The sequence below is a fragment of the Saccostrea echinata genome, unplaced genomic scaffold, assembly GCF_033153115.1.
Source record: "Saccostrea echinata isolate AGI-Se365-2 ecotype Australia unplaced genomic scaffold, CSIRO_AGI_Sech_v1 ptg000035l, whole genome shotgun sequence".
Classification (NCBI taxonomy): domain Eukaryota; kingdom Metazoa; phylum Mollusca; class Bivalvia; order Ostreida; family Ostreidae; genus Saccostrea; species Saccostrea echinata.
Genome location: NW_026889784.1, coordinates 1,894,309 through 1,909,309, shown reverse-complemented (window position 1 = coordinate 1,909,309; position 15,001 = coordinate 1,894,309). Strand labels below are relative to the sequence as shown.

Here is a 15,001-nt window from a genome sequence, read left to right as displayed (position 1 = left end):
ATGTTTAGGACACATAATGAAATTAACAAATTGTCATTTAGTGCATAATTATGGATTTAATCCTTAGTTTCTAAAGTGAAAAAAAGGCACTCTACCTTTCAAATTAATATATACATTTACTACAGAAAAAAATGCTTACAGAATTTCAAATACTGTACATCAAAATATTATGCATCCCTTTTCTGATTACTCTGTCTTCAATCAATTGAAAAAAATACATTCAGGAAAAAACCCTATTAATATTCATGCAGCATTATAATGAAAAAAAAATCATTTCAATGACTCCATGTTCTGCCACCACTGTTTACATTTCAATTATTGATTTGACCTTTTCAAGTTTTCTAAAAGCAGCAACCTTCCAGCCTCATAGTCATCTTCATCCACACTTACCAACAACTTGATGGACTCATTGCCGACAGCTTCCTTCAGAGAATCTGTAAATCAAAAACATCTTTGATGGACTCATGTCATTATTTGTTCATTAAAAACACATAGGTAATCAATGATTGCAATCTCACCTCGATGAATATTATCTTTAAGTAAGGCAAATCTCACACCAAAATTTTCTAGTTTGTATGCATCGTGGAACAATATCCATGCAATTTTGGTTTAAGTAGGACTTATAGTTACTTGGGAAAAGATCTGCTCTGAAAAAAATTAACCTGTTCACTCATCCAAAAAATGTAGGCCAGATCCAGCAGTGTCCACCTCTAGTTGCATAATCCATGCAAGTTTGAACCAAGTAGGGCTTATTAGCTCACCTGATTTCTGATCACCTATTGCCCGTCCTTATGTCTTTCTATCTGTAAACTTTTCACATTTTCAACTTCTTCTCAAGAACCACTAAGCCAAATTCATTGGTACAAAGCATCCTTGGGTGAAGGGGAATTTAAATTATTTAAATGAATGGCCAAGCCCCCTTCCAAGGGGAGATAATCAAGATAAGGAAAAAATAGAGTTGGGTCATTCTATTCAAGAACCATTGGGCCAGAAAAGGTACAACTTATATGAAAGCTTTCTGAGGTAGTGTAGATTCTAAATTATTCAAATCATAGTCCCAGTAGGGTGGGGCCACAATAGGGAAACAAATTTTTACATTGAAATATATTGGGAAAATATTTCTTCTGAAGAACCCCTGGGCCAGAAAAGGTGAACCTAAGTGGAAACTTCCTGAGGTAGTGTTGATTCTAAATTGTTCAAATCATGGCCCAGGGAGGGGGTTAGAGTGGGGCCCACAATAGGGAATAAAAGTTTTACATTGAAATATAAAATCTTAAAAAATCTTCTCAAGAAACATTGAAGTAGAAATAATCACTGGAGTAGAAAAGATGAAACTTATGTGAAAACTTCCTGGAGATACTCTACATTGTAAATTGATCGAATCATGTACCCTGGGGGTAGGGTGAGGCCACAAAGGGGATCAAAGTTTAACTTTATATAGAAAAAATCTTTAAAAATCATCTTCTCAAGAACCACTGGACCTGAAAAGATGGAATTTAGTAAAAGTTTCCCAAAGTAGTGTACACTGTAAATTGTTCAGACCATAGCCTCAAAGTTGATTGGGAATGGACTTGCTCTTAAAATTTTAACCAGGATGCCATTGTCAATGTCAGGTTATAGTATAAGATCATTATTTTTGACTTTGTTATGGTGAGCTAAACATTTTTTTTTTTTTTTTTGCTAAAAATGACACATATGTGGAGACACTGTGAAGGTGCAATATTGACAAAATAATATCAAACTAGAAATATGTCCATAGGACACAAATTTATTAGTGTAGGAAGTGAGATGAAAATACCTTGAATAGTTTCTTTTAAACTGAGTTTAATAGTAATATATAGTAAAGTCTGTCAAAGGTCATTAAGAAGTTCAAGCTAAAAAAATGGACACAATTGATAAATTCTCACCAAATATTAATGTACTAGTGCATAAGCTTAAAAAAAATATCTGGAATAGTTTCTTTGAGCAAAAACACAGATTAGAGAAAATTGAGGTCAAAATTAAAGGAAAGGTCAAGGACAAATATGTTGATGAAGTTGAATAGCTAATCTCAATATGTATCAGCATACGAAGTTTGATTAAAATACCTTGATGTGTTTCTTTGAAACTAAACACAAATTTGAAGTCAAGGTCAAAGAAAAGGTCAAGGTAAAACAATATTGATGCCATTGAACAGCTTATGAATAAGCATATTAAGTTTGATAAAAATGTCATAAAACCTTTCTTTGATATTTAGGCTAAACACAAATTTGAAGTAAAGATCAAAAGAAAGGTGAAGGTAAAAAATGTTGATACAGTTGAATGGCTCTCTATGTATCAGCATATTAGGTTTGATTAAAATATCTTGAATAGTTTCTTTGAAATGAAGCTTAGTACCATTTTAAGATAAGTGAGGTCAACGTCAAAGGAAAAGCCAAGGTCAAATAAAGTGCCCTGCCACAGCATGATACACCCGTCAAATATTGTTCAATTATCACAAACAGTTCAGAGTGCAAGAAAATCAAGTCAACCTTGATACAAGGATTTCCAAGATTTTTCCATTCCTTATAATATTTGTTTATACATTTCCTATGGTGTAGGCATGAATTATAACAAATATAACATTATCGATCCTCAACTGGTTGTGTTAGAGCTTGACATATACCCATCTGCAGCCCCCCCCCACCCCCCCCCACACTCACAGTGACACACACACAATCTTTCATATTTGTGAGGCATGGTGCTCTGAAATTTGTTCGTCAATATTTTAAAAAAATAAAATAAAAATATCAATTAAAAAATATCAATTTAGTCTTAACTTAATCTATACCAAATTAATTTTAAAATAAAAGACTGGCCATCAAATGACATATGCTATAAACTGACCAGCAGTTCTTCTGTCTAATTCCCAAAGGATACAGATAAGAGCTTGATCAAAGATCCTCTAACAGAAATGATTGAGACAGCTAGCCTTCCTACACTGAACTCATTAATTATTCTTTAACTGGATGCATGTCCACTCATTACTCCCAAGGGATGAATGGATCTGCGCTATCTGCTTTGTAGTGCATTTAAAATGAATATTTATGTCATTCTGAAATTAAATTTGAATACAAAGATTTTTTTTTTCAATTTGTTACAAAGATTTATAAAAAGAAAAAAAAAATTGTAATCTTGATGCAACATTTTTAATAAGGTTTCTGCTAGACTCTTAGATTTGTAGGGACTATCTACCATAATTAATTTTTTTTTAAATACTTTCTTTTTTTTTTTCTTTAGATTCAATGTCAGACTGGTTTTAAGCTGCAAATTCATATGGACAACGGGCATGCTAATTCCAATATCACCCCCCCCCCCCCCAAGTATAATTAGTTTTAATTAATTAGTTTATTATACAATATCAAACTAGTTTATTATACAATATCAAATTAGTTCTAATTACTTTTCACCAAATTCATTTTAAAAGTTAGGCTAGCCCACAAAAACTATTTAATCCAACATGGCTGATTCCTCTGCCCAATTCCCAAGAGACATAGATAACACCTCCTTGATCAGAGATGCTCTACCAGTTAGCTCCTCACACTAAACTCATTAATTTCTCTCTAATTTGACATGCAATTTTATGTTATCAAAATTCTCCTTGACCGGTGCTTGATAATTACATCCATGGGAGAGGTGGAATTTCTCTTGTAACATTATATTTCTTATTGATTGCTGTAAAGTATATAATGAAAAAAATAAGTATTTTCTTGATTTTAACATTTTTTGATAAGGATACTGCAACACTTTTACATTTTTGGGGATTGTGTAATTTAATAGTAAAAAGATAGTTTTTTAAAAAAATTTCCCTTAAATTAAAGGTCACAGTGACCTTGAAATAGGTCGTGACACACCTTCTACCTAAGATGCACAAATTGGCCAAGTTTGATGATTCTAAGTCTAATAGTTTTCTAGTTATCAGCCGGACAGGATTTTTCCATATTTGGCCATAGCATCTTAATTAAAGGTCAGAACGACCTACTTTTAGTGTGCGACACACCTACTACCCAAGAAGTATCAGCTGACAAAGTTTGATAATCCTAGGCCTAATAGTATTAAAGTTATGAGCCGGACACGAGAAAAGCTAACAGACAGACAGACAGACAGACAGACGGACGGACATGAACGCCATAACATAATACGTCCTGTCTAAAGACAGGCGTATAAAAACTTGATGCAGTTGAACAGCTTTCATAAATATAAATTAGCATATAAAATTTTTTAAAAATATCTTAAGTTTCTTTGAAATTGAGATAATCACTAATTTAAGAAAGTGAAGTCAAACCCAAGGTCAAAGGAAATGTCAAGGTAAAAAAATGTTGATGCATTTGAATAACCTCTATCAATATGTATCAGCACATATGAAGTTTGATAATAATGTCATGAATAGTTTCTTTGAAACTTAGCTAAACACAAATTTAAGAAAAATGAAATCAAGGTCAAAGGAAAAGTTAAGGTCCAAAAATAGTAATGAAGTTGAATATTTCTAAAAGTATGCATCAGGCATTAAAATCCCAAATATTTATTTTGGTGGCAACTAACCAGTATTGTCAATTTATGTATGATTGTTTTTAAGAAAGTAAACTAATTTCTCAGCTCAATATTATAAAATAATTTTAATTAGCAAATCTCACAGGATAACAATTAAATATACAGGTTAAAAAAAATCACCCCAAAAATGATTTCCTTAAAACTGCTAAAATATTTTTTTTCCCTAAGTTTGTTTTTTTTAAATCTTTACAAAGGGTATCATAGGAATTCAGACAAATCTATTTATATGTTTTAATCTTTAATTATTTTACTGTAAATCAAGGTTTGCTTTAACAGGAGAATTTATACACACCTGTTATAAACACCCCCTTGAGAGCTTCTAATAAAGATCCATTCAGATAATCTCTCCAGAATGCATCCAGATATGTCAATTCTGTAAATTTGATATCACACACAATGGATCCCAGATCCCTGGACTTTAGAATGTTTGTGGCTTGCATGAATTTCTCAAACTGTCTTTCAAGCTGAGTGGGTTTGTTTGAGTTCACATTTCCTGTCAGTGCTGTCACGTGGTCACTGTACTCAGCTCTCACTCTTAGTCGAATATCTGTGGATAACATCAAATCAAAGATTAATTTAAGTGACTGTGTACATATTAGAAATGAGATTAACCCTCAGGTTAACAATTCAGTATTTTTAACAAGAACAGTATTTTCAAATGTTTCAATACTTATAGTACATATATATTAAGTCATCTGACTGTGATATTTGAAAAACAAGAGGCCCATGCCACAACACTCGAGTAACAAGCTTTGCTGTTCATCCTCAGATTTTCAAAAAATTGTTATATTACCATGAAAATTTGTTACCACATATTATGGTCTAAAAGATCTCTGAAACCACACAACATGGGATACTTCAATATAACCAATACAGCCTTGCAGTTATGGAGAGGAAAATTCTTTTGCTATAATTATAGGCATTATGTTTAATTTGACCCCGATTCAAACCAAGTTCTACCAAGGATTCATAACTTGGAAAAAAAAGAACCTACACAACTTGGGAATGTTTGCAAATTAATGGTTCTATTGTGGTTCTTGAGAAGATCCCCCCCCCCCCCCAAAAGAAATTCTTCGATAATTCCACGTAAAACTTTGATCCCCTAATCATGCTAATGAAGGAAATTTCACATAAGTTTTCTATTTTCTGTGCCAGTGTTTCTTGAGAAGAATTTTTTTTAAACAATTTTTTTCCTATATATTTTATTGTAAAACCTTGATGCCCTATTGTGGCCACAACCAAACCTGGGGGCATATGAATTGAAGAATTTAGAATCTTTATGAAGCTACTTGTAAGCTTTGCCTTTTCTGGCCCAGTGGTATTCTGTAGCAGAAAATTTTTTAATGACCCCCACCCTGTTTTTCCCTTTTCTTGATTCTTGAGCTTTCAGCTCAGGTGAGCTAATAATATCAACTAAAAAGTTCAATCTTGTACATTATACGGTAAAGTCAGTCTAAATAAATTGTGTCAAAATATATGAGAAAGTACAAGGCCCTCTTTAAAAATAAATTGTCTGTTTACCCTCTCTCGACTGACTGATTAAAAATGGACAGACTCAAAATCTTTTTTTTAAACCTACAGAAACAATTATTTTATTCACAGCGGAATTTTTCTCATTCCGTCAACAATTAATTTAATTTTAATAATACCTTCAAATTCAATAAAATTAATAAGCATTGATGTGAAAAATTTCTAATTTTTTTTTTCTACCTGCCCAATTTTTTTCATCCAGAGTAGGGAGAGAGCAAGCAAAAACTTTTTTAAAGATAGCCAAATTCAATACTGCTGCATAAATACTTATCAATCAACATAAATACATGTACATGTATTTTACACTGATCTTGACCTTGTCTTTATGACCTTAAATAGTTCAAGTGACAGATCAGCAACCTCTCTCTTGACGTCTTTTTAAAACTGGCTGAAAATAACTTAATGTTTTTTCAAAAAGTTAAAAAAACAAAAATTTCAAACAAATGAGTATTTATCATTTGTATGATTCAAAATACTGTAAATATTTGTGCATCATGTAGGTTTAATGTTTAATGATAATTTTTATTAAATCTCTAAGTATAAATTTCAGGTGAGCTAAAAATACTGATTTTTTTTTCAAAGTGCCAATTTCTCCGAAACCCCTATGCCTGAGTGATGCTAAATGTACAACAGAATTAACTTTGGACAGCCTAATAGTGTATGGAGAAAATTTGAGAAGGATAATATGCAAACAATCAAAGAAATAATCAAAGGAGAAGAATTTCACTTCCTTATAACAATATTTGTATTAACTAACAGTTCTCAAGGAAAAGTCATTGTAAATAATAAACATCTTACCACAAGTAACTTTTGTCGTAGTTGTTGTCAGGTCTGCATCACTGTCATCTGTAACAAAAGATCCTGGGCCAAAAGAAGAATAAGTCCCTGGACTAGAGCTTTGCTCACTAGCGAATCCAGACCTGGATTTAGCTTTCCTGTGCAGAGAGCGCCTCCTGACTTTGCAGTCTTTCTGGTCTGATGGTTCAGCACCTTTTCGCTTTCTTTCCCTTGGCACATTAGTTGGTATGTTTGATAATCTGGATGATTCTTCTAGATATTCATTGACAGGATCTGGACACACTGGAAAAAGTAAATAACATCCAAAAGTTAAATATCTCCACTCAAATACTCTTTATTTTATCACATGGAAATTGATGGAATTCCATACAATGTTTAAATCCAGAAACTCTTGTCAGCTTTCTCTCTTATCATGTTTACTGCTTCATAAAATAATAACATTCTGGCTAATCATGTTTATAGAAAGCCTTAGTTAAAATACAGTTTAACTTCTGAATCATTATGTTTAAAATTATCTTGAATACCAGGGATATATCAAAGTGGTTTGGAAGTCCAAACTACTTCTTTTTAAAGCTATACATGCTATAATTTGCATCAGTTAAAAATAAAGTTGGAAATTTATTTTGTTTACCAAATTAAGTTACAAAAATGCTGTAAAATATATAATTGAAATCAAAAAGCTCTATAAGGTTGTCAAAATGAAATTATAACAAGCATTCTGAGAGTATTGCATTAGCAATACTAGTCCCCTACCAGCAAGTGGTATCTCGTTCCTGTTGAAAATTGAAAATGCCATAATTCCGTCAAAAATCAATGAAGCGGAATGAAATGCAAACCTGATCTATAACTCATCAAGGTAAAGTCACATACCAAAACTTAGCTCAATATCTGCAAGTGTTTAGAAAAAAAATTGCGGAAAACTGTGAAAAATTGAAAAGGTCGTAATTCCGTCAAAAATCATTGAAGCGGAAGGAAATGCAAACTTGATCTGCAACTCATCAAGATACACTCACATACCAAAAATCAGCTCAATATCTGTAAGCATTTAGAAAAAAAAGTGGGGAAAACCAAGTGGGAGAGACTGACAGACAGACAGACGGACGGACAGACTCAGAGGAAACCTATAGTCTCCTCCGGTTTCACCGGTAGGGGACTTATTATTATTTTCCTAATAGGAAAGTAATGCCTTTATTTGTCCCCTATCGGTGAAATCAGAGGGGACCGGTTTCACCGGTAGGGGACTTATTATTATTTTCCTAATAGGAAAGTAATGCCTTTATTTGTCCCCTATCGGTGAAATCAGAGGGGACTATAGGTTTCCTCTGAGTCTGTCCGTCCATCCGTCCCTCTGTCTGTCTGTCAGTCTGTCCCAATTGGTTTTCCGCACTTTTTTCTTTATGCTTTTGAGAATTGATTTGAAACTTGCTATGTACCTTTATAGTGATAAACTACAGATCAAGTTTGAATTTTATCACGTTTAACCAAAAGGTTCCCGAGTAAATCAGTTTTAAAGATTCCTCTTTTTTTATAATAGTTCAAGATTGGGTTTGTGCTGCACTATATTAATGTTACAAAACGAGGTTGTCAGGTTTAGAATTATTGATTTCAAAATTGCTAGGTAGCTTTATAGTGACAAACTATAGATCGAGTTTGAATTCTGTCACGTTTGACCAACAGGTGCTAGAGTAAATCAGTTTTAAGAATTCCTCTTTTTTTATAATCGGGTTCACAATCGGGTTCGTGCTGCACTAAAATGTTGCCAATTGCCAAAAACAAGGTCGTCCATTGTGACAGAAGACAGTAAAGTAATACTGTGCATTGTTTTCAGCAATTCCTACCAGCGAATACTTAATATAATTGGCGAAATAGTACCAGATGTAATAAAGACTGAATATTTATCCCGATTTGAATTGTTTTTAAATTTATATCCCTATTTATTTATAAGTTAAAGGCAGAGATTTTTTACCAGGTGGTAAATGCCAGGTTAGGGAAAACGGGTTAGGGAAAACGATTAACGTAAGCAATTGTCATGTTATTCATACATTATGTGATTTTAGTCAAACACGTCTTTGTAAGACAGATTTCATTCCAACATTTCATTCATAAACAAGTAATCCAAGATGTCCACATTTGGGAGTGGGGGGTGGGGGTGAAGGGCGCAGTTATCATATACAGGGTCTTATAAAATAACATCCTAAAAAGAAAAGGGGATACCGGTAGGGGACATGTATTGCTTATGCAATACTCTCAGAATGCTTGTTTGAATTAGTGTATCATGTGCAGGGTTGGCTGGGAAATACCAGTGATGGGAATTACCAGTGGTAAATACCGGTATTTCCCATCCCGAGAATTACTACAAATTTTCTCTTAACTGGGAAATATTGGGAAATACTGGGAAATACAAAGTTTAAGTTTTTTATTTCTTTAATTCATTCAATCTTATACAAAATTCAAAAATAAAATAAACATAAAAACAGAAGATGAATAATATTGAATATGTCTCATAGTGCAATTTAACATTTTCAGAATGTATCACTTCTCCAGGTTCCATACCCATAAGCATTCTGAAACATTTCCCTGGCTGTATAATTATAAAACTGAAGTTTTCCAATTCAAGTTTCTTTTCAATTTAGAAATATTATTAAATTTATTAATTATAAGTCCAAGAACAAAACAAACTTGTTTTAATCCTTCTATAAACACTGTAGTTAAACAATCATGTTGTTTTTACAAATTGCTCTGGACAGTTTTGTGCCCCTGTTTTGAGAGATAATTACCTTGAGTAGAACTGAAAAGCTTCTTCTTAGGTTTGATATTTATACCATACTCTACATTTAAGAATTTTCTTAAATCCTTCTTTAGTAACATAAAAAAAACACAATTGGGATATTTGGGTTCATTGGACCTTTATAGACTACATCAGACTCAAGCACGAAACATATGACACTCATGACTGGTACATGAATATACTGTGTTATGATTATATAAAATGAATAACTTGGAAACCAGAATTTTTTTTAGATCAGGGATAGTGATACCAGGTAGATATCTTAACCAATAAGGTGTACTAAATGTCAATATGAATGAAATATGTAGCTATATTTCTTATTTCCCAGTATTTCCCGGGAAATACCAGTAAATCCCGGTAATTACCAGTATTTCCCACCGTCCTGGGAAATATGAGTATTTCCCAGTTTTTTGCCAACCCTGATCATGTGACATAGTGGCTACCTTTGATTTGATGAACAAAAATGGCATTGAGAAAATGAGATAGGCTGTTCTGAATACAGTTAACTTTGACATGAATGGCAAATGTCTTACTCGAAGTAGTTACTGTATAAGTTTTTATTGGTTTTCTCTAGATACCCTAAAGAGAGGTTAAAAGGTCACGAGAAGGTGCAGCCTTCAAGTGACCTTTTAACCTCTCTATAGGTTATCTAGAGAAAACCAATAAAAAATTATACGGTAAGTCACACGTACCATAGCACTCTCAGATTTCTTAATACGGCAGAGAGATGATGCATAAGCTGCAAATAAATTTTCTAATATGGTGGTTTGTCACCCGACATAATTATAATGGCAAGTGCTATATGCTGTGCATAAATATTACATTTTATTGTGCATTTTGCGCACTTGCAATTAAAAAGCGAAAATGGGCAAACACAACGCAATGAGCATGAATCTCGATTTTCTTGTCAAGTTGAACTGCCGCAAAATTTTGAATGGGACAATTCTATTGATGATCAAACTCTCTCACAGATAGGCCAGTTCATAGAGGACGAAGTAAACATGTTAGATGGTATTGGGGATTTATCTCTTACTCAAACGGATTTTAATTTGACCCAGGAGTCGGTCACACCCGAGAATCTTATACAGCAGTTGGATCATTCTGACAATCGATTTGGAAAGTTTTACCATGACGACGATGTATATATAAGTGGAATGTTATTAATAAAGATATTAAATAAAATTTAATTGATTTTGTATGCAATTCAAGGCTCCGCCTATAGGTTATGAAGGCTCTGCCCATGGGTTATGGTGTAGATAACCCATAGTTAAAACAATAGAAAACATGGCGGCCTATGGTACATTCAATGATAATTATCTTTTAAAGCAACAGGTATCAACCATGTACTTTGTAATGAAAGATATTTTACCCTTTTTCATAATTTCACTCAAAAGCATTTTCTATACCAACATATACTGCATTGGAATTTTGAGAACAGATGTCAATTCAATTGTGTATTGTACACCAGGTCCAGTACAATCAGTACATTTAGCTACGTAGCTAAAATTACCTACCGTAGGTTTATTTACCTACCTCAAGTAGCTTTATTTACCTATTTCAAGACAAATTTTCACAATTTTACTTTTTATTTTAAAGAGACAAAAAGTCGCAAGTAAATGTCTACTAAAATTTATTCTAAGTATTATTTAAAAAGCAATCTAAAGCAGAGATAGTTTTAACATTGCTGCGTTTGAACACTTTTAAGGAAAATATGTATTTCCATTGTTTGAGTAACTGTGCACCACCTTGTGTGCGATGAGGCATGGATAAGTATGATTAATTCACATTTTGCTCATGTTGACCAAAACTGGTTTTCTTTGTTATGTCACTCAAGAAGTAACTGTTAGATCACAAATTAACTGTTGTATATAGCCCCAAAACTTTTAGAACTTTGATTGCAATTGCGCAGAAAAAGACACATCTCCAAGAGTGATTTTTTCATGATTAGTTTTCAGATGAGTTCAAAGTTAAAAATTATCACTGCATCAAAGTGCAATTTTCTGCACTTTCTGGGAAAAATGCTAATTTAAGAAATAAGTTTGATTTAGTAGCTAAATAAAGCTACTTCAGGTAGGTAAATAAAGCTATGTAGGTAAATCAAGCTACGTAGCTAAATCTAGTGATTGTACCAGACCTGTACACTGTATACTAATAGTTCTAAAATAAGTATTTAAAGAATCCTTTTAAAATAAAGCATATGATATACCTGGTTTGCGTTTCCTTAAAGTGACATACTGCAGTAAATCATGTCGTGAAATCATTCTCAGTAAATCTACAACGTATTTGAAGTTTGTTTCATCAACTCTGTTCATTTTTTCCAGCCCAAGCAAAAATTCCACCCCGTCCTTCACCCGACCTATAATTCTCTGAGGCATAATACCGTTGTAGAGATATTTCAAGATGTTGATATCCTTTTGTGTCATTCTACTGCCCACAATTGTGAACATTTCGTGTAATGTATAACAGCCTCTCAGATCATCGGCCATCTTGATTTTCATGAATTAATGATTAACTCGTTCGTGTCCTAATTCGCACAAATATATTGGTTAGTACTCCCTTCACATACCCTTACACCAGATCTATGTTTTAAAATGAAGAAAAGGATTGGATAAGAATTTGTATGAATAAATCTTTTTATATTAAGACTTAAAGTTCAAATTTTGAAATTAACAAACAACAAATAAAATGAGCTAAACTAGAAATGGTGCCCGTTTTACTGTTATATCAAGTCAATTATCACATTTTATTTTTCTAACTTTTTCAGATTTTGAGCATACATGTACATTATTACAGTACAGACCATGCAGTGATGATGGAAGTGAGTGGTTAGTGGATCGATATCCCCCCCCCCCCTTTAATTAAAGAAAATGTAAGAGTTTATAATTTCTCAAAAAATAAAATGAAAAAAAAATTTAAAAAATTAAAAAAACAAAAACAAAAACCACACACACAGCACAAATCATGCAGAGTTTACGGAACGGTTTTTTAAGGCCTTAAACAGCAAGCCACCCGACTACATGTATATAATTTTATATATACCTGGCATATGCTAAATTAAAAATGGGGGAGGGTGTTCACATACATGTAAAACTATAATATTCAAATTAGCTTATATGTCATTATAAAAAAAAAAAAAAAAAAAAAAAAAAAAAATGGATTTAACAACGAAGATAATGATTTTGTCACTACTTTATTGCAATACTTAAAATTGCTGATATCAACAATCACTGAAATAATTTTAGAATGACGACATTCTTCTTTACATCACGCCAAACATCTGTTTTTGTAAACAGGGCACGAGCTTTGTTATTGTTAACAATTTGTTAAACTCTGCACACATCACTGAGCACGGACTGATAATACTGGTGAGTTGGTTTTGCTTTCTCACATTTTTAATCTGAATTTCCTGGATTATAGTTTTATATTTTCATTAATACACAACAAATTTTCTACTTTTCTTAAGTATTAAGGATAAAGTTTACTTTGTCAAAGTGCAAGAATGTGTCAATCAAGCGTATCTCGAAATTCGTATAGCTTCAATAATTTCCAGATAAAAAGTTGTTGAACAAGCTTTTATTATATTTCCGTGTGAAATGATACATGTATAGCAACATATAAGTCATGATATTATACCGAAAATTTGAGAAAATATTAACTTAAAATAACTTAAAATCTGTGTCCAGGCCAATTTCTTAGAAATTCACGTTTTAAACATTCATAGATAGCTCTTTTGGATTCTTAGTTTAGGTAGCCACTGAGGCTGAGTTGATTCGATACGCAAGGGCATGCTCTACGTATGAACAATTTCTAAAACGAGGCAAGTTATTGACAAACAAGTTGATGAAACAAGGCTATCAACAGTCTTGTTTGAAGTCATCTTTTCGCAAGTTTTACGGTCGATATAATGATCTGGGGCCTGTTTCACAAAAGTTTCCTAAGATATGTCGTAAGATAGAACTTAAGATATGCCTAAGTTATAACTTAGGAAGTTCCTAAGATTTGTCACATCTGTTTCACGAAACAATCTGATCTTAAAGAAGATGGGTGAACAAGGCGTGCAGAATGCCTATAGCTTCAGATATTAAAAAATCATATTCAATTTGTGAATTAAGTATTTAAAGTAAAGTACTCATTATTGAAATTTATGAAATTATGATCAACAAAACTTTTCTGAGAAAAAAAATCTCGAAAAAAATTATTCTTATATTACAAAAATAAAATGGTATTTGTGGGATTCGAACCCCTAACAACAAAAATCCGGAGTATCATATTGCTTTAAGACTAACACGCTAACCACTTGCACTACGCTACACAGCTCCTGATGAATAGTGGCATTTAAATCATGTTTGTGATATGACTCTTGACTAAATGGACTTGAGTATTTCTCGGAAAGATGCTAATGCATTGTCATAAAAGTGTACTTTTAAGATATAGTGGGTCTTCGCTCCATGTTTTTGTAAACCAAAACATGTATATTTTTATGCAAACTTTTAGGATTAACTTTCAAAAAAATGGAGCGAAGACCCATTCATATCGAAAAATTTTGTTGAAGTATGAGAAAATGATCCTTTTTGTCCTCTTTAGTGCGTGTATGCTATTTCGTAGGCAAATATTATCAGTCTTTGTGAGATTGTTGTAAATTGTAGAGATTTTACATAAAGTATACTTTAATGTTAGATGAAATATCAAAGATAATTTTGATATAATTGAGATTTTATTTTTCACTTCATGTTTGTCCCACTATAGGCACTTCGCCCGCCTTGTTCACCCATCTTCTCTATCCTAAGACATATCTTAAGTTGTGTTACGGACTAATGAAATAACTACTCCACTCTTTCTACAATTTTTACTGTTAGGAGGATGTCAGTATGAGTAGAAATCTGTAGTTTGAATCGGTTTTTTTTTTTCAAGTAAAAAAAAACAGCTTGAAAAGGGGAGGGTCGGGAAGTTAGGGGTTACCCTTCACTTTCAAAGGACTTGGACAGAAGTATGGTTTAACCTTGACTAGTTTCCTACTTAAACTAAGCACTCACACATTCCTCACACACATACACACACATAACCCCCACCCCCAGTCACAAGACGTGTATTTTTTTAAACTAACTTTTAAATTATAAAAATTAAAAAATAAAACTAATTTTTATACTAAATTTGTGCTTTTATATGTTTGCCTTTTATTTTGCTCTGTATAAGGTATCGGAGGTTTGCAATTGTATATCCCCCCCCCCCCCCCACTATATATTTTTCTACTAGTATCGTTTCAATTAGGAAATGGAATAAATTTAAAACAATAATTGCTTCGAAGGGCAAGCAATC

General features: G+C 32.6%; 1 protein-coding gene across 1 annotated transcript; it reads right to left on the bottom strand.

Moving 5' to 3' along the window:
- On the bottom strand, positions 1-12,177 carry LOC133199725 (death effector domain-containing protein-like). The gene is made up of 4 exons (XM_061335591.1): positions 11,892-12,177; positions 6,898-7,179; positions 4,862-5,116; positions 1-434 (listed from the first exon to the last, which is right to left on the bottom strand). The coding sequence occupies exons 1-4, from the start codon at positions 12,169-12,171 to the stop codon at positions 316-318; spliced, it is 936 nt and encodes a 311-aa protein (XP_061191575.1). The 5' UTR covers positions 12,172-12,177; the 3' UTR covers positions 1-315.
- Positions 12,178-15,001: the final 2,824 nt, after the last annotated feature.